Genomic DNA, 21367 nt, shown 5'->3' on the forward strand with positions numbered 1-21367 from the left:
CAAACATGGAGCTGATGGAAGTATTGAGAAATATAAGGTGAGGTTCGTGGCTAGAGGTTTCTCTTTGAAATAGGGAGAAGATTATGATGACATCCTTGCTTCGGTTGCCTGCTATACTACTACTCGATCTATTGTTTCCCTTGCTCCTAGTCAAGGATGGACTCTTCACCAGATGGATGTGAAATTGTTAATGATGTCAAATTGTCATTGATGTCAAATTGTTAATGAACGTTCTTATATTTGTTTGGATTACATCAAGTTGGAAGCTCCATTGTTGGATGGTTGAAAACCCTAAGTTCTAGGTTTGGGTTCCCTGGACTAAGGACTTGTCCCACATTTGTTGAGGGCTTTTGAAGAAGCAAACCATGAAAGTTGTCATGAAGATCCTCATCATTGGATTCTCCTCATCAAGCTGTTTTCGATGATATGTGGCACATCCCGAGAGGCATCTCGGTTTGAGTGATATCTTTGTTTGAAATCGAGGACCCTAGTACGTGGCTAAAACCCCAGAGGATGTCCATATGGTTCCTACACCATAGTCAAAGGTCAAAGGGAAATTAAAATAAGTTTAACTAAAATTAAAATTGAAATTGAAATTAAAAGGAAACATCATTAATTAGTAAAAGGAAACATTATTAATTCTTAAATGTTATATCTCCCTAACTTATGGAGTTTGTGGCCTTCTCAAAGGCCCTCCATGGAATATAAATTGCCTCATCGTATACCCTCACTTATACACACTTCAAATGAAAAATATTTGGTGATTATACTATGAATTATTCGACCCTTGTGGAGGAACGCAGTAAGGTTAGGGTTTGATATTTTCTTTTTCTTTGATGGTTTGTTGAATCAAGACTTTTTGCAGCCTATTGTCTTAGAAGTGCGGATTAGTAAATGATGTTTTGCGGGCTTCTTGTAGCAGTGCTGGTCAAGGGTTTTTATTGATATGTTTTTGGGTATTAGGGATTCGTTTGGGCATAACATTTTTGTACGTAGACAGAGTCCTTTGAAGAAGAATCACCTTATAATCTGGTTAAAAAATAATACATTCTTCGTGCTCAGTTCATGACTATATAGACCCTTGGCCCTTTATTCTGAAACACATTCCTTCATCAATTTGCAATGGATATCATTTAGGAAGCACGCCTTTTGGTTCAGGGTTTCACTACATTGTTTTTAATTAGTATTTGGGAATCAAATGTTTATTTTATCATTAGAAGACCTACAATTTGGTGCTCTTAGGGCACCTTTTCACCAAGGAAACAAGCCAAATTTCTTATTGATTTCGGCCCTCTAGGGCACACATAATTGCGATAAAATTTCTTTGCACAAGTCACAATTCGGGCACGAATATCACAAAAGCAACATAAATTCAACATTTTATTTTGGTTCTATCGTTTGATTGAAATCAAATGATAGACCAAAATTTTGTTTATCTGAAACAATTATTTCATGAATTTTAGTGTCTTGGCCTTCCTCAAATTTGTAGAGAACATCAAGTTAATTAGTCACTGTAATCTCTGTGGTCGCATGAACAGAAAGAGGGAATGTGAACAAACTCTGTAATTGTGTGACTGTTTCCAATTCGTTGAAGCAGATCCAAGTCTGGACTAAGGCAACACCTGGCATTTATGCAGGTGAAATCAGGGAAACTCTGTGACAAAACTCACTTACCTAGTGCAGACTGTGACAAATTTGTGGCATTCGATACTATAACTTGCTTCCTCAACTCCGCAGGTGATTCACTTCTATGCGATGGTTCCTAAGGGTGTATGAAGAAGGAATTACCGCTTGTTGCATCATTTAATATAATTGTATGCTCAAAGGTTTGATTTCGTAGACTTGCAATAAGAACTAATGGCATGGGTATATGAAATCTGAAGTAAATTTTATCACATGAATATATGATAATTATATCACTGGACAAGTGGTATTAAGAGCTCTCATTCATTTTGAAAGCGTTGTTTAGTTAGGTCCTACAATCCACCTATTCTTAAGTATTTGTTATTTGTGTTTGAAATATAACTATGTAGCATCTGGTTGTGGTATTAAGAAGTTTCAATCATTTTAGTGCTGTTTAGTTGGTTCCCACAATCCATTTATTCTTAAGTCTCCATTATTTGTGTTTGACATAAAACTATGTAACATATGGTTGTGGTATGTTGGGGATTCATTGTTACTTTATATATTATTCTTTGAGCATAGATTCAAATTGGTTTAGCATTCTATGACCCTAAATTCAACAAAAGACAAAGTGAAACAACGTGCAGTTGGGCATAGGTCGGATTGGTGGCATTTAGGCTTGTGATCATGGGCACAAGTTCACAGTGTTATTAGTGGCTATATTTCAAGATTGTGATGCCTAAGCAGATACAGTGTAGATCATTGTGTTAGTATATTGGACATACTTCTAGTAGAGTTGTTGATAGATATATCTATACGACGAGCATTGTTGATTACAAGTGTGAAGCTATGGTTTCAACTGCGAAAGGTGAAGTACTCTATTGGCATTGACTCTAAGGGTTGATTTGCAATTTGTACAGTGGGTTGGTTTTGCATTGTGATTGAGCAGAGACAGGTTTGTGTTTGAGGTACGATTGTGTAGTGGTAAGATTGAATAGAATTGAGTAGTGAGGCTGCCAGGGCTTGACGGTGATATAGATACCTAGCAGAGCAACAAAACGTTCATTACAATTTTCTTATATTGATTTTGAGTGCAGGGGATTCAGTCTGAAAATTGTGAAATGTGGTTTGCTTGCTGATTAGGGTGGCAGGGTGGTGCAAGGTAGGTGGTTGGAGTCACCTTTAGGTTGGAACTTGAGAACACTTCACGCTGGTAGGGTGGTGCTAGGGCAGGTTAGAGCCTGCACAGGGCGTTGGTGCGTTTGTCCAGTTGCAGCTGGAACACAGTGTTGGAGCATCCATCAAGTTGGAGCCTGGAACTAGGGCGTTGGAGTGTCCTTCTAGTTGCAGTTGGTAAATAGTGTATTGGAGCATTCTACAAGTTGGAGCTTGTAAATAAGGGGGTTGGAACCTCCTTTAGTTGGAGTTGAAAACTTGATGTAATTATTCTTTTTGAAGAAGAAAACAAATATTAAGAAGCGTTTGGTGATTTTTGACGCGGAGGGGGCTTTCCATCTAAAAATATCTGTGTCGAATGTCTTGATTATTGTACATTATTGAATGGTGTTGTTTACTATTTTTTTCTATCTGACTAAATATTGCTAAAGATTAACTAATGCTCTGAAAATATTAATAAATTGCTAATTGCTAAGAAATACTGATTCATCCCCTGCTTAGTATTTCCAGCAAACTACGTTTCTACATGGCATGCTCCAAGAAGAACTATATGTTGAGCAACCATAGGGTTTTGATGTGCATGACAGGAAGACACATGTGTGTCGGCTGAAGAAAGCTCTGTATGGATTGAAGCAAGCCCCTAGGGCTTACTTGGTGAAGCTTGGATTTATGAGAAGCAATGTCGATCCAATTCTCTATTTCAATGTTGTAGAAGAGGTGTAGCAAAGGCTTGGTGAGATTTTGCTATCATAAGGAAAATATGTTGTGAAACTGTTGGAAAGATTTGGAATGGTGGAATGTAAGTCTATGACCACACCTATGGAGATGAACTTCAAGAAGCTATGTGGAGAAGTTGTTGGACCTGACTTGGCGAATCCCTCTGATTATCGACAATTGATTGGGGCACTGATGTTCCTTATGAACCCCTGTTTAGACATGTTTTGTAGTCAACACTTTGAGTTAATTCATGACTAAGCCTCTAAATGCACACGAGGTTGCTGCCAAACATGTGCTGAGATATTTGCATGGGACGATTAATCTTGGTCTGAGATATACTGCCGAAGATGTGAGGCTACATGGACACATGGATGCTGACTGGGCTAGAAATGTTATTGACCGGAAGAGCACATCAGGGTGCTCCTTTAGTTTGGGTTCTTCCATGATATCTTGGATGAGCAGGAAATAGAAATCCGTTTCTCTTAGTACTGCCGAAGCTGAGTATATTGTTGCTAGCATGGCAAGCTGTGACGCTGTATGGTTGAGAAAGCTCTTCGGAGAGTTATTTGAGTAGGTTTTGGATACGACGTTGATATATTATGACAACAAGAGTGGGATCCGATTGGCAGAGATTCGCATGTTTCACCACAAGTCCAAGCATATTGAGATCAAGGATCATTATGTTCGAGATATGGTGTAGAGAGTAGTGAGATTCCATCACATTTCAACTATTGAGCAAATAGTTGATATTCTTACCAAGGCTTTGCCGAAAGGGAAGCTCTTGGTCTTCAGAGAGCAACTTGGACTAATGAATGTGACCCTCCTGGGTAAGGGTCCTGGTTGATCGAGGATTTTGAGCTATGCTCTTACCCTCTGTCTGAGCTGCCAGGGTGAGGAATTGAGCCATGAAAGTTCATGGGGTTGAGGGATCTCTGGACAATAGGATGGTTGTGATCCTTACCCCTTACGGTAAGTAGTATCTCGCCTATTGTCACCATAGGGTGTGTGTGATCCTTGTCATTTATGGCAAGTTGGGTATCTCCCCCTATCATGTTTGGACTAGACAAAGTATACCCCAGTATGCATCCTACCCACAAGTTGGGCTTATTGGGATTGCTACCCATCTGGCCAATGGGTGAGGATACTTGAGATGGTTGTGATCCTTGCCTCTCATGGAAAGTGGTATCTCGCTCAAGTGATGGGTGTTCTACCACTTGACTCTTGAGGGTCAAAGTGGGAAGATCGACAGATAATGGGATGGATGTGATCCTTACCTCTCATGGTAAGTTGTATCTCGCCCATTGTCATTGGACGATAGGATGGATGTGATCCTTACCTCTCATGGCAAGCAGTATCTCACCTATTGTCGTTAGACAACAAGATGGTTGTGATCCTTGTTTGGTAAGTTGTATCTTGCCTATTGTCATTGGATATAGGGTGCTAGTTGGAGCTCTCCTATGATGGTTCTTCTTCTTTAGATTCAAGAATGTTCAGTAGATGAGCAGAGTCGAGATATGACCTGATGACGATGACGAGACATTTGAGATGGGACTTATGATGCAGTGGGAAATTTCTCCCTAGCTAAGAGGGAGTGGTAATTTGGTAGCTCAGGGATAAATTCCCTCTGTTGGAGAGCCTTCCTCATCAAGAGAAGCCCCTACTAGCACTTGGAAGAATTTAATTTGGTCAAGGAAAAATATGTTTTTTAAGGTGAAACCCATGTGCACAAAAGTACAAGTCAACCTAGGCAAGCTAATTCGACCCATTGAGACACATAAATAGACTTAATGCCTCATCACTTTGGAGCATCATCACATCATTCATAGTTTCTCTTTTATGGTTCGTATAGCTCTAAAATTGCAGGTCTAAGGCCACACGTGTGAAGGAGAGAGGAGGATATGTTGACCAACATTGACTTTCTTTTTGGAACTGTTTGACCAACCTTTGGCTTGGATTTGTTTTGGATATCTTGACTTGGGTTGACCAAATTTCAAATCTGTTTGGAAGGCCAAATTGACTAAAGGGTTGACTGAACTCTTTCAGGGCACTTTGACCAAGGTTGATCGAACTTTTTCAGGGGCACTTTGACCTACGCTGATTGAAATTATAGGGCTAGGGTTTTCGTAGGTCAAACGCTGACTTTGACCAGATTTGCAGGCATTGTTTTGGGATTGTTTTGACTGTACTTTGACTAGAAGGAAGGGCGCATTTACTGGCAGATTGGCCAAACCTTTTGGAGCAGCTTTGGTTGTTGACTTTTGGACTGGTTAGGGCATCTTTGATTGTTGTTGACTTTGACAAGAATCACAGACTTTGACTTTTGGTCTCGTCTTGATTGGATATTAGTTAGTTGTTTTTGGATGGTCAAAGATTTGACTTTGACTCTTTGTTGATGAATTGAAACATTATATCTCTCTGCTGAACATTTGATGACAATCTAATAGAAGAAGAATTTTTAAAGGGTTTTCCCCTTGGTGGGGTTTTTTCCCTGGTCTTTGACCAAATCTTGTGTCTCTTGTTATTGCTGTTGGTTGTCTTCTATTGTGCATTGGATTTACTGTTCTATCTACAATTTCTTATTGTTATTGGAAAATTGAATTATATTGGAAAAACTAATTGCTAATTGAAGAACAATTTGAAAAAGTGATTGTGTTAAGCATAGAATACTAGAAAATTAACATCTCTTAGCTTGTTGTTGTCACAAGATGAGTTGTTATTGATGATGAAATGACCTCCATGTCTTTCAATATATAGTGTTCAATGGATGACCTTATAACACCAAGGGTCATGTCACTTGGCTCCCATCCAACCCGAGTGTACATGCTTAAACACGAAAAATATTTGTCATAAAAATTATTTTCTAGTCCTAAACCTACTGCTTTGGGTCCAAAAAGCTCGGCTTGGGTACTTTGCCCACGACATACATTTTGTGGATTTTCGCCTCACAAGTCAAGTACCCAGGACTTGTGGGAGAACCCTCAAGCTACACTATTTTCAACAGACCTCATCCTTGGTCTTCAGGAAGTAGATCCACGATTTCCTAGAAAAATCATCCATGAATGTCGCAAATATGACCGCAAATGTCTGAGCGCACCAAGTCTAGCACTCTCTTCGACTTGGTCTCGTTGTGAGGATACACAACCTTGACCTACTTGTTAAGCACACACTCTTTACACACTCTATCGCGCTCCACCCTTATCTCCAAAAAACTTGTAACCATTCTCTACAACATAGGAAGAGGTCTGTAGTGCAGGTGTCCCATCCTCCTATGCAATTTCTCACATTGGCTATCACTCTCATGTATGAGAGGCTTCACCGGTTGTCCTCTCAACACATAGAGATCCCTCTCCCTTCTCCCAATTACTCACTTCTCACTGGGATTAACTCTTTTCGGCCCAACAACTACTTCACCTTCAGTAAAGATGACTTCTAGTCCTCTGTCTTCTATGGCTGAAACTGAAAGGAGATTCTTCTCCAAATGCGATACATACAATACTTTGTTCACTTCCATGATACTACATGAGACCATCTAAAACTCAATATTGCCAGTGCCTTTTACTGCATACTTGGCTTTATCACCAAGCTCTTGATGTACACACCTAGGTCGCCTTGTCATGTTGGTGAAGATGTCTCGAGATCTTGTCATTTAATGAGATGCCCCATTATCCATAAACGAGACACCTCTTGTGACAGTAACAGAAAGGAAAGAAACAAAGGCATAACTTTTCTCAAAGTCTTCATCCATCTCTTCCATCTGTGCAGTGGCTGTCGTAGCTGTCTTTCCCTTGCCCTTCTTGTTGTTTGGACACTGACTGGCAAAATGCTTGAAATTGTGACAAGTAAAGCATTTGACTTTGCTCATGTCCTTGTCGTTTTTATTCTGTGAAGGTCCTCCTCCACTTTGGTTCTGCTTGGCGTTACCTTTGCCCTTTTTCACTTGTGTTGCAATAGCAAGCTCATCTTTCTCTTTGGTACCCTTTCACTGCCATTTGGTTAATAAGTTTTCCCAGATCTCTTTTTGGATGAAGTCATCCCACAACCGGCTCCAATCAGGAAGCTGTTGCATAGCAAGGATCCCATTTACAAAGGTGGTCCAATGCTTAATGCAACCCTTCAGAGCAACTTTCACCAGCTCCGAATCAATCACAATTTCTCCAACAACTGCAAGCTCATCACGAGCCTGCTGTATCCTCGTGACGTAAAATGTCAGTTTTAGATCTGCTCATTTTGATGCTATTTAATTTCTCCCACTACATAATTTTCCTATTTTCATTTGTGCTCTGATAAAGACTAGTTAGAGCTATCCACATTTGACGTTTGGTGCCCTTCCTTGATATGTGAGGAATTATGTGATCCATCACACCATCCAAACTTATACAACTTTCTTTGATATCTTTAAGATTATGCTTTGCTGCACGGTTTGGATCTAAAGGAGCTTGAATGTCTGTGTTCACAAAATCCCACAAACCATTCATCTCCAAAATCATGGTAATTTGATCATTCCAGGGACTGTAATTAACGACGCCATCCAACATTTCTTTATATCACAAACTACTTAGTGATGCCACCTTCACAAATCGACCACGACCACAAAACCTAACAGCAACATTTAAAAATAATTTTGCTGCAGTAAAAGAGAGAAACTTGCTGTTGCAAATCCTCATGATCTGAAATCTCTCTCAGAGTTATCTAAAAAGCTTTGATACAATGTTAAATTTCAAAATACCAACCCAAGTTTATTTTCTCATGTCCATTAATTCTATTCCCAACAATTTATGTATTTAGCAAAATGAATACTGAATTACCGAAAAATAAAATCGCTCTTATTTTTAACCTCTAGAAATATATATATATAATGGAATTTAAATCACAGAGATCAATCAGACACTGCAAAAATAATTCACTAATGAAAATTCTCCAATATCTATTAATTTGGAGAATGTTGTTTTTAGGCCCATAAAGATACAAGGAAAAATACAATAAATGTAACCTGTAAACCCCCCCTCCCCCAAGAATCAATTCGGCCCAAGGAATTCGACCACTTTGAAATTGGCCTCTAAAGGAAATCGGCCTGGAGAAATTTGACCCAATCATTCTGCTGGCAAATTGACCCTGCATCCTCCCACGAGCTGCTATTGCGCCTTAGGGAACTTGGCCTGCAGCAACTTGGCTACTCCAATAAAATCGATCTCCCTCTCTTTAGCAACTCAACCTTGCAATATTTGCATTTCTTCTCCTAGATTCACCCTCAAATTCTCCTGTACTTCTCCTCCCATGTGCTTTAGTCTACTGAGCCACTTGCACTAGAGAAACTCACTCTCTCTTCTTGTGACTTGCTCTCCTGAGTTCTTGTGTCTGCACCTCTTCGCTAGGTTTCTTTTATAATCTTCATTAAGCCCAAATCGCTAACCCTAATCTCCCTTCTAGAAGATCTTGGAGATCAATGGTTGAGATTAAGTCACTTAAGTAATTAAATTATTTATCCTTAGAAAATGACTTAATAGTCCACAATAATTAATTGACTGTAATTATTGTAGTTTTCCTAACTTAGACTTAAGGAAGAAGATATAAATCACTTGTAAGATGCTCCCCTGGAATATCTCAAATTTTACCACAATTTTTTCTGAGTTTTGTTGAGTTTTTCACCAAGGAGTTTTATCAAACGGTTTGCATGTACATGTCTGAAGGTGTATTTCTTTTACATTTTATTTCAAATAAGAAACACAATACCAAAATACAGAAGAAATTACCTCCAAATAATCAACAAATAGCTGGATTCAATTCTAAAGAAGGTTCATACCAGTGATAAGTGAGCCATGACAGAATTAAAAGAAATATAACAAGATATAGCAGCAGACTTATATATAACAGTGAGGCTGTATGTGACCACACAACGAAAATATTTGGAAACTTGGTCCACAGAGGAAAGCCTGGACTGATAAACAGTGAATACCTTCAGCTCTTCCACCATGTCCTAGCAAGTAAGACATGTCTCCTTAGCAGCTTGAATAGGTACAAAAGAGAGGAACTCGTCCCCGCTTCAAACACTGACTTAGGCTCTTCACAAACTCAGCCTCCTTTATCAGATTTCGACCCTTAAAAGGACTCAAACTCGGCCTTCAATAAATTACAGATGTGCTCAGATTTGAGTGGTACTCGGTCAGCAAATACAAAGGGAAAACTCGACCCCATCTGTAGGTGAAACTCGGCCTCTTATGTGTTAGAACTCGACCCACAGAAAGGAGGGACTCGGCCTTAAGATAATGACAGAACTTGGTCTTCCTAGCAAGCTGTTTCAGCTATCATGCAAGAAAATAAACTTGACCCAATTCTCAGCTAGAGATCCCTTTCTGCCACTGCCTCCGCTTCCATCAACAATGAAGGCCAATGTCGGAATTTGAGTGAACCCACTCCATTACTAGCTAGGGTGTATAGTTTCAACACCGAAATATACAACCAGAATGAGGGTTTCCAAAAACCCTAGACTCTTTCTATGAGCTCTCCAATTTTTTTTTCTCAAGTGAACAAATGCAAGGATGAGGAGAGACTCCTCATTTTCACCTTTTTATAACTCACTTGAATTTTTTGCTACCCTTTTACCTTTTATTTTAATAAACTCACATTAGTGGGTTTTCTCACTTTATAATTTAAAAGTGACTTCGTTAGCATAAGACTCATGACCCCTTTTACCCCTTATAGTTTTAAGAAGGTTTTCTTGTAGGCATATTGTGTTCCCTTGATTAATTTTCCTGTCCTAGCCTACGGGAACTTGATTAGGCTAGAGGAGCCATCCCCTTATGTCTCCTAAGAGGATGGGGACATTACATTACTCTAGGAAAGTTGGAAACAAACACCTAGAGAGGCAATAAATCATCTCCCATATGCTAAGACACCAAGCCTATTCAGAAGACCTTCTGAAGCTACCAAAAGCTTCAACAATCAGATGCACTATTGGTAATTTATAGTGAATAATGAAATTTGGATTCTATCTGCCTTTTACTTTGAGTTTGGAGTCTTAACATTTTACAAATTTCATTATGACCGTTACAGATATAATTTTAATGTGAAGCACTTCCGAAAGCAAAATTTAGACCAGTAGACTCTGACAAGCACCACCATGGACCTTAAACAAATTTGTTGCGCTTGCACAATCCAAAAGTTCAAATGCCAAACCTTGGGCCTAGGTAACCTTGGTGTAAAGATCCATGGGTTTTGCTCTTTTCTAGGGCTTCAGAGCTGCATGTAATCCAGGCCTTTGTGGAAGATTTCTCTACTGAAGATGTCAAATCTGATCTGCCTACATGGTACTACATTAATCACCAGCCAATTTATGTTAAAGCAAATAATCAGGAACCTGCAGAAATAAATGTTTAAGAATGTTATGGATTGGTTTTTTTTTGAAACACATGAAGGCAAGCGACCTGACGTTATAGGATTAATGTGAATGCAGAGCTACTTAAGATCTACAGATCTTTGTTGATTAATTCCTGTATTTTCTTTGCAGACAATGCTCTATTCATGCATGAGAATAGAAGAACGAAATGAAGCTAATGAGGGCAGATTTGTAGCTGACATGCATACATCTTAGTTAAAATCTGCTAAATTTCGCTGCTGATATATTTATAGATTTTTCCTTGCTGATGTGCAAACATCATAGTTAACACATGGTAAAAGTTATTTGTGAAGATTCCTTCCTACTGGCGAGGTCCCCCTTTTCTTTAGCATGGATCTTGTACATACTAATTAATTGACATTTTTCCACCAATAGAGAGGCTTCTTCTCCAGTTACTGTAGTGTCATCCTATATCCAAGCCCTCACTAAAACACCATCTCGATATGTTTTGTTGTGTCTGATTACTCTTGATTATAATTTATAGCAAAACTATAGTTAGCCAACCTCACATTTAATTATATACATGTGTGTGCACCAATTTCTTGTTTGTGGGCTTGTAGCTTAAATATGTTCACATCTACAGATGGATCTCTACATGTCATCATGAGGCAAACATGCAAATTCTAGGGCTGTAAAAGAGAGAGTGCTAAATAGAGTTGTTGATTCTACTTGTTAAAATATAATAATAATAATAATCTAATTTAAGGTGATGTACAAGTACAACCTCCTTGTTTGTGGGACAAAAGATTCCCCCTGCACTGCAATTTGACTGTTTAGTATACAGAGGTGTACATACCCTAGCCCTCTCTGGATTCCAACCTGAGGCCTTTGATGAAGAAACAGATGTTGTTAACTGTTAATCAGGAGGTTTCCATCATGAGGAGTTAAGTTTTTAATTGTTCTAAAACTAGACAGTGTAGCTGTAGATATAATAATGCTTCTTTGGTTTTGTTTTGCATCTGATACCTGTTAACCAGTGTGTCCATCATGAAGTGCTAAGTCTTTAATTGTACTGGTATCAGGTAGACAGTGTAGCTCTAGGTCAAAGTATATTTCTATGGTCTTGTTTGGTCGAGGACTTATTCAAGCATGTCTTTCAACGTTTTAGTGGTTGATTTGTGTAGTTGCTTTGATGTCTGGTGACCCCGACTACATGTGTTTCTCATTTTCAACTGTCCATGCTGATCACTTCCTGGTTAGGTTTATTATGTCCTCTGCAAGATTTCAATGTTTACATGTCAAAAACTATTTCTTTTGACTATGGTCCAACTTTGTGGCCATAATTATATGTTTCATTGGCTGATTTAAGGACTCTTATTGGTCTTATTTTCTTCTCTCTATAGAATACAATTCTGTTTTGAAATTTTTAGGTTCAAATTACTTACTTCTTGTTTCTCTGCAGCTTCATATTTAGTGGGTCATTTGATAGCATTGGAAGGTGAGATTTTCTCCTACAGCGGGGACTTACCATTTTTGTTATGCTACCTTAAATTTCTTTACATTGTCAATCAAAAGGCTTTAATACATTTGTATATTTCAAAAGTAGACATAATATTGGGAAAAGAGTGGTCATCAAATATTTTCTCCACATCAATGTAGGATATGGAAGGGAGAAGGCTTATGCACACATGTTTTGGAGGGACACAGGGATGCTATCACTTCTGCTGCTTTCATCATGCCATCAGGTGATACTATGCAATGAAATTACCATAGTCGTTTTCTTGTTTGTTTAAAACTAAGAATGAACTATATATAACTAATAATATTAGCAAAAAGGTATTGCATTTGATATGAGTCATGACGTGTTGGATATTTTAATATCAAAGAACTTATGCCTATATATGTGTGCTAGTCATATTGCTGAAATGTTTACATCAAATTAGATCTCTTAATGTTATGAATAAATGCTCTGTCCAGAAATGGAAGCTTTAAAAGTCCATACTGGAATCTACTACCAGCTGTATGATACAAAGGATTTTCACGAAAGTGGTTAAGATGCAGGTTGATAAAAGTGGTTATCTGCCACAGGTTGATAAAAATGTCAAGACCCTATTATCAGTTTTCAGCAGTATTCCACAGGGACGTGTCCCCTAGGGTGGGGTGCATGCACCACACGTTTCCCACACACCTAGGATGGGGGGACGCCTGGGAAAATGTTTCCCCATGTCTCTTTTTTGGGGAGATGCACAAGGAAATGGTTCCCCGGTGTGGGGGACACGTTTCCCCCAAAGTGGTGCTTGTGGACATCCCCCCTTAGAAAGGGCTAGACGTGCCCCCTTTATTTTGCTTGAAAACAACAATTTATGAGTGGGGAGCTTAATATTCGACGCTAGGGCCCTACTAATGCTATGTAATTAATGGTAATGTTAAATTCTTAAAGTAATCTTTACTTAAATTTTTAACATTACCATTAATTGACCGATGATGTTTGACTCGCAATGTTCCACCAAGACTCTAGGACGGGGAGACGTGGGTGCGTGGAGACGCATAAGGGGGATGTGTGGGAGTACCCTCAAATTTTAGGAAAATTTAGGGGGGACAGGGGGACGTCGGGGTATATAATTTTTTTTTTAAGATATATATATATATATATATATATATATGTTTCAAATTCATATTCAATAATGAAAGCATAAATACAATGATACATACATAATTGAATTAAGTAATGAAATAAATTGATCCATACTCATCATCCTTACTAATACATACATGATTCATTCGTCACCATTCTAGATCTACATTGATTGAAAAATTAAATTCATCATTCATCATTCTAAATTCTAAATTGATTTAAAATTAAAATTCATCATTCATCATTCTAAATTCTAAATTGATTTAAAATTAAAATTCATCATTCATCATTCTAGAATCTAATTAGTACTAAGCAAAATAGACTATAATAGATACTGAAATCTAACGACTGGAAAAGTAAATTGATATAACTAAACTCACAAACAGTAGAGTGATGAGTCTAAAAGTCACTCTAAAGTACACAGAGGGCTTGGTGCTCTTGATTAAATACTAATTCCATACCCTTGTACATGACAAAATGCAATGGAAACATTGCAATCCATCGAATCCTGAATTCCTGAAAAACTCTTAAGTCTGCTGGATTTTGAGTGAGATCTAAAATTCTACTTTCTGCATATGAAATCCAATGAGGTCGGAACCACTCTCAAACATCCTGAGTCATTTCATGGTAATGTTAAAAATTTAAGTAAAAGGATGAAAATGAAAGATAAAGGAGAATGCCACTTTTAAGAATTTAACATTACCATGAATTGCATAGCATTAGTAGGGCAATATGATCAAATACTAGGTTTCCCCTGTCATAAATCATTGTTTACAAGCAAATTTAAGGGGGGACGCATAGTGCATTTTGAGGGGCGACGCCCAGGCTTCCCCCTTTTGGTGAGTCGTGTCCCCCACACTGGGGAAACGTCCCCCCTTGCGTCTCCCGAAAAGGGGGACGTGGGGAAACGTTTCCTCAGACGTCCCCCCATCTCGGGTGCGTGGGGTGCGAGGGGTGCGCGCACCCAACCCTGGGGGACGCGTCCCCTTGGAACATTGTGTTTGAGAGTGTTTTTGACCTCGTTGGATTTCATATGGAGAAAGTAGAATTTAGATCCCACTCAAAATCCATCAGACATAACAGTTTTCAGGATTTTAGGATTGGGGGGATTGTAATGTTTCCGTTGATTCTATCATGTATGAAGGTCTAGAACTAGCCATTAATCAAGAGCACCAAGCCCATAAGCACCCCTTTTGAGGGGGGACACGTCCCCCTCAATTTTGTTTAGTAATCCTTGAAATGTATTTATTTTTTATTAAAAGACAAAAGTTTACAAAAATAAAATTAAAACAAAAAAGAAATATTCATAACAAATATCAAAGCCTAAACTAATTTGCAATCTCTAACTCCTCATTTGACTTACCAAGCTTACCTCTACTCAACTTAGCCCGTGGCGCTATCTAATGTATCAGTTAGCTGTTGCTTCTCCTACCCTGCAGTCCTCCTTCAATGCACATTGTACATTTTTAATTTTTAGTTTTAACTTCGGAGTCTAGATAGATATCAATGACCTTAGAATGATTCTTTGACTTTTCACTCTTCACTATTTTTGAGTTTCAGTAATATCAATTTACTATTCCAATCTTCAAAGTTCAGTGTCTACTATAGTCTATTTTGCTTAGTACTAATTAGATTCTAGAATGATGAATGTTGAATTTAAATTTTATATCTATTTATAATCTAGAATGATGAATGATGAATTTAATTTTTAAATCAACGACAAATAATGAATGATGAACACTGAATGATGAATATGGATCAATCTACTTCATTATTGAATCTCGTGATATATGGATGAATGATGTATGTATTAGTATGAATTAGTGTATTTCATTATTTAATTCAATTATGTATGGATCAATGTATTTATGCTTCATTATTGAATATGAATTTGAATTATATATCATGTACTAGTGCAGCCATATAAACTAAATGGTTTGTAAATGCCGATAGACATCAATCCATAATAAACATAAAAATACTTAATTCATCATATATCTCAAGTTGCTAAAATTAAGAAAATGATAAGAATTAACTAAATTTTAACTTTATTTAAAATTATTATTATTATTGTTAATGATAAAAATATTTAATATATAAGTTAACATCTATACATTTTAAAAAAGCATGTAAGAAGATTCTTAACCATGAAGTTTCACCCCCACTTTATTGTGGAAATTCTTAATCTATAAATAGGCTTTGTTACAATACCAAGGGCTAATACCATGACTCATCAATGATATATGTCCAAAAAAATATAACTCATTTCCTATTACACTTGTTCATATGACATTTTTTTTTAAATTAATGATTAGAATACCATGGGATAATACCATGTTCATCAATACCACATGCCCAAAAAACCATATCTCATTTCATATTACACTTGTTCATATGACATTTTTTTTAATTAATGAATTTAATTAAAATGACAAAACAAACATAACTTCTTTGGAAAATAATTTCAGCCTTCGATTTGAGTATACTACTAAGAATATTTTTAGAATATTAGATAGAGGTTAATTCCCTACCATCCACTTAATAATTTCCCTAAATTTGAGGGTACTCACACACGTTCCCCTTGTGTGTATCCCCACACACCTGCATCCCCCCGTCTTGGAGTCTTGGTGGAACATAGATTTTTAGCCTTCATTCACAGAGTTATTTAACTATAGTGGAATAAATAAAACATTGCATGCTAAACAGGCCTGTTACCCACTAGTGGGTGACCCCTATAGGAGAATTTTTCTCTTAGATTTTTCTTCAGCCAATAGCTAGCAACCACCTGATAGCTCGATGTGGTACCATTCTCCACCACCTGAGCTAGCCATAGTGAGCCCTCGCTCATTTGTCATGATCATATGTTTGAAGGTTGGCCGTCCAACCCCAAAAGTATGACATTCCATTATGTAATTGGGCGTTTATGCTTGCTTTTCTTGGGCACATTTGGACATGGATTAGTGGGAGGATTAGGCAAAAAGAAAGGGCTTGGGTTGTGCTCTTGTTTCCTTACCTCAACTTTGGGGGTTAATCTTGTATTTTGGTCTAGTGGGATCTCTTTTATTGGCTATTAGCTTTAGGAGTGACACTACATGGGAAACCCTAATTTTGGTTGTGTGGTCCCACTTCTCGATACCATATATATCACTCCCCTATGCTCATTACAAGCCCTTTACACACTCTCCCCATCCGAGTTCACATTTGTTCATTTGGTCCATAAACTGTTAGCCTCCCCCTACCCTTGTCCATGCCTTAGGTTGGACCAGGAATGATGCCTAGAGGTCGATACAACTAAAAAGAAAGATAAAAGCATAATATGGCCACATACAACAGGAAATGTATCACAAAATGCAAAAGATGGCCAGGACAATAAAATTTAGCACGTGGGCAAAAGCCAAACATGATCTCTACCCTCTATCATTATGGCCATCACCCTGGTTTGTAGGGCCTCTATGAGTGCCCCCCGCATCATTAAGGAACCCATGATTGTCCCAACCCCTGGTGGGCGATGAACTACCCCAGCTTAATGGGGTAATCACTGCTATATTTTACATGTCATGCTCTCATCCCCTTGGTCCCTGAGCAGTGAAATGAAGAAAAATCAATAAAAGCAAAAGACATCTGAAGAAGGGTGGAAAAACAAAGGTCAAGGTAACTCATGTACCATGATTGCTCCCTCATGCATTCATACACCTAAGGTATAGGTCTCCCTCATCATAACTATACTTGTCCCATGCCCACCTAAGTGCTTAGGATGGGCGTGGGAACTATAGGAGAATATTGCCCTGTGTGCCAATGATCCTTTAAGACAAAACATAGACAAGGGATTGAGTTTTGAGGAGTTATTCACCTTGGTAATTAATGGAAATGTTAAATTTTTAAAGTAAAAGGAGACAAAAAGTAAGATAAAGGAAAATGTGAACTTAAGGTAGGATAAATGAGAATATCAAGGAGAAATGATTGAAAAGGTACGATAAAGTAGAATGTCAAATTTTACTTAAAATTTTAACATTACCATTAATTGTTTCAGGATATTTGAGAGTGGTTCCAACCTCATTGGATTTCATACGAAGAAAGTAGAATTTTGGATTCCATTCAGAATTCATTAGACTTAATAGTTTTCAAGATTTCAAGGTTGGCAGGATTGTCACATTTCCACTTGATTCTATCATGTTTGAAGGTATGGGATTGGTATTAGTCAAATGTCAAATTTTCTACAAGATGCACACTAAAAACCAATCTTTTGATATGATAATTACTATCTAATGATCTTCAAACAATTTATGTCATGCCATTGATATCATTAAGCATTTATACACAAAATATCTCAACAACTAATGCAACGAAAAGAGTAAATATCATAAAGAGACAACCATGCACAATAGACAATATTTTTCCCCTGGGAAACCCAAACTTGGGAAAAACTCGACAACTTTTCTTAGGAGAAATTATACATCAACAAGGTTTACAAATCAATAATTTGTCTAGGAATCTGTGCCAATACCCAAGTCAAAATACCATACAAGTTTGGTCAAACTCCCACAAGCCAAGGCTAGTCAAACTGTCAAAAATAGTCAGAATTCAACGTTGGTCAAACTGCCCAAAATTTGCGATCAAACTAGCCTAGTCAAATTTGGACCTACGGTTAGCTCTGCAATCAAATTTAGCCTTGCAGTGTTGAAAATGTAACTAGGTTCAGTCTTCATAAATTATCTTTGTACTTGTATCAATATGTATTTCATGTAAAAGAAAAAACAAGAAAAATAATTTATTATTATTATTATTATTTTCTAGTCAGAGTTCTTCATGTTTCTAGGTTTTATTGTGTCAGAAAAGGAAATTTATCATGTGTCGAAGTCCCATTTGGACTATTTGTAACAAAAATGAATTTTTTATTTTGAGTTAAAAAGAGTCTTTTTGCCCCACAAGGCCAAGTTGGCCCTGCCTTGACAAGTCGGCCTTGAAGAGGCACCTACTTGACCGCTTGGACAACTATAAAAGGAAGATACTTCTACCTCATTTGATCACTCACTCACACTTGTCAATTTATGTGCAAGAAAGAAGAAGAAATAGAGCGAATGCTAAGGAGAGAGAAGAAGAATATAAGGAAAGAAGAACAATTGAATTTTTACTTGTCTCTATTCATACGTGCGAAGGAGCTGGGGCAACTCTGCGAAGGTGCTGCGACAACTCTGCGAAGTTGTAGGTCTGAAATTCTGACTTGAAGAGGTTTGACCAACTTTGATTCTTGTTGACTTTGTTTTGGTTGGAGAAGATCTGAAGGAGGGCTGACTTGGTTCCTTGTGGAGGTCTTGGTCTTGGGTCTTGGATGTCTCACTTTGATCTGATTCTATAAGAAGAGAAGTTGTTTGGGTTTTCCCCCTTGTGGGGTTTTGCCTTGGCTTGGAGCCTACATCTTGTGTTCTTTGTTTTTTGTGATCTTCATGCACTTTATATTTTGGTAATTGCTTGATGAAGAAGACATAATAAAGTAATAAAATCCAACAAACACTCACAAGTAATTATCAAGTAATAGGAATCAACCGTAATCTACTAGCGTGTTGATTTTTCAACATGATATCAGAGCTACGGTGAAGGAATGATAACTTAAGGATCACTTTTTGTTGGCATTCTTCTTTGAAGACATTCTTGAAGCAACTATCTTCTCTCTCCCCCTCCAAATGGCAAGATATATGAAGCTCGGTCTGAAGACTCTTAGGAGTCTTTTTGAGTCTATCAAAGGTTGCTTCATCAAGTTCACCTCCAAGCTATCTAAAGAAGTCATGGATGGAAGTTTTTATTCTGCTCTTACTGACGTTTGAAGATGATAGTACATGGGTAATCGACAGTGGAGGTTCATGTTATGAATATAAATTCTACATAAAATAAAATGAATATAAATAATGTAAATAATAAATAATCAAATATTGATTATGTCAAATAATCATTAAGTTAAGTGAAAAGGCATGTCTAGAAGACATGCCCAATCATGAAAGGACACCTGCCTAGGCATATATGCAGGTCCTCATTGTAACATTCAACATCATGTACATTTTATATATATTAATAATTTATTATTACAAATACCTTTTGTGTATATTTACATTAAAGTTAACAAGCTACAATTTTGTTCACTTCAAGGCACATGACAGGGGAATGTGGACAGCTCAAAACTTTATCATAAGGAAACTCTTCTCACTGAGTGGAACTTGGAGACAAGAATAGCAACTTGGTTAAAGGGATTGGATCTACCTTTTTGGAGCTAGAAACCGGTGGAAATATTCATCTCAACAACATTTTGTATGTTTCAGGTTTGAAAAAGAACTTCCTTTCTATTTCTTGCGTAGAAGATAGAGGTGATAGGGTGGCATTTATTGATGACAAAGTTATTGTTTGGGCTAAGGGATCTAGTATTGAAAATGTAAGGACTATTGGGATTCGTGAGGGGAGGTTGTATAGACTTCTGACTCGTCAAGCTCTAGTACATTTAGACATCAACCCTTTTGAATTATGGCATAGAAGGTATGGTCACCTCCATTACAAGATATTGCCATCATTGAAACATGTGGTTTCTGGTAAACCCGATCTAAATGAAAAGCGTTAAAGAGTCTATAAGGGTGTGCTATTGGCAAGAATGTGAAGAATTACTAGCAGTGATACAAGATCCAAATAAAATTTGGATCTCATACATTCTGATGTTTGTGGACCTATGATAGAGAAGTCGGTGGTTATCAATACTATGTAACATTCATTGATGATCACTCTAGAAGGACTTGGATATACCTCCTAAAGTCTAAGGATGAAGTATTTGAGAAATTCCAAGAGTTGAAGGCAAAAGTAGAAAATTTGTTAGGAAAGAAGATCAAAATCCTAAGATCTGAAAATGGTGGAGAATATACTTCTAGAGAACTTGTGGCTTTTTGCAAAGAAGCAGAAATTAAGAGGGAGCTGATAGTTCTGTACAATCCTCAACATAATGGTGTGGCTGAAAGGAAGAACTGATCCATTGAAGAATGTGTTAGAGCCATGCTACATGACCAAGACCTTCCCAAGTTCTTATGGGGATAAGCTTCTGTAACAACAATATACATTCAAAATTGAAGTCCTCATTGAATTGTTAATGACATGACCCTAGAAGAAGCATTCATAGGAAAGAAGCCACATTTCCAAGTTCTTATGGGGATAAGCTTATGTAACAACAATATACATTCAAAATCGAAGTCCTCATAGAATTCTTAATGACATGACCCCAGAAGAAGCATTCATAGGAAAGAAGCCAAGTGTTGATCATCTCCAAATTTTTGGATGTCCTATATACATTCACATTCCCAAGGACAAAAGGAAGAAGTTGGACCTAACAGGTATGAAAGGCATCTTTGTTGGATATAACACTTCATCAAAAGCATATAGAGTCTACATCAAGGAAGATCGTCATATTGAAGTAAGCAGAGATGTCATTTTTGACGAAAGCATTGCATACAAGAAGTCTAAGGATATTCCCATTGATTTTGATGAGGAAGAAGAACCTATCTTTGCAAATGAAGAAGTTTCAAGGCATGACAATACTCCAAAACCTACAACTAATCATGAAGAAATTGAAGGACCAAGTGAACCTGTGCAGCAAGTCATCATCCCAGAAACTCGAAAGAGGCCAGCTTGGTTAAGGTCAACTCTACAGGAAGCCGAAGGACATGCAACAACAAAAGGAACATTCAGAGAAAGTAAGAAGCCTAAGAGATATTTAGGTTATGCAACTTACATGACTAAACTTATTGAAGTAGAACCTACCACTTATGAAAAGGCAGTCGAACATCAAGAATGGAAGAATGCAATGCAAGAAGAATACCAGTCTATAATGAAGAATGATGTTTGGGAAATTGTTC

At 37.5% G+C, this 21367-nt stretch overlaps 1 protein-coding gene across 1 annotated transcript in view; it reads left to right on the forward strand.

Annotated features, from left to right (window-relative positions):
* The window catches only part of LOC149181217 (Transducin/WD40 repeat-like superfamily protein), a 199730-nt gene that overhangs the window by 121301 nt on the left and 57062 nt on the right, over window positions 1–21367 (forward strand). Inside the window, exons 4-5 of the mRNA XM_089416497.1 lie at window positions 12312–12347; window positions 12509–12594. Coding sequence (XP_089272623.1) covers window positions 12312–12347; window positions 12509–12594 — 122 coding nt within the window. The remainder of the gene's footprint in view (window positions 1–12311; window positions 12348–12508; window positions 12595–21367) is intronic.

The sequence above is a fragment of the Pinus tabuliformis genome, chromosome 3_2 (genome assembly GCF_031772625.1).
Source record: "Pinus tabuliformis cultivar Carrire ecotype Pingquan chromosome 3_2, CPIR1, whole genome shotgun sequence".
Lineage (NCBI taxonomy): Eukaryota > Viridiplantae > Streptophyta > Pinopsida > Pinales > Pinaceae > Pinus > Pinus tabuliformis.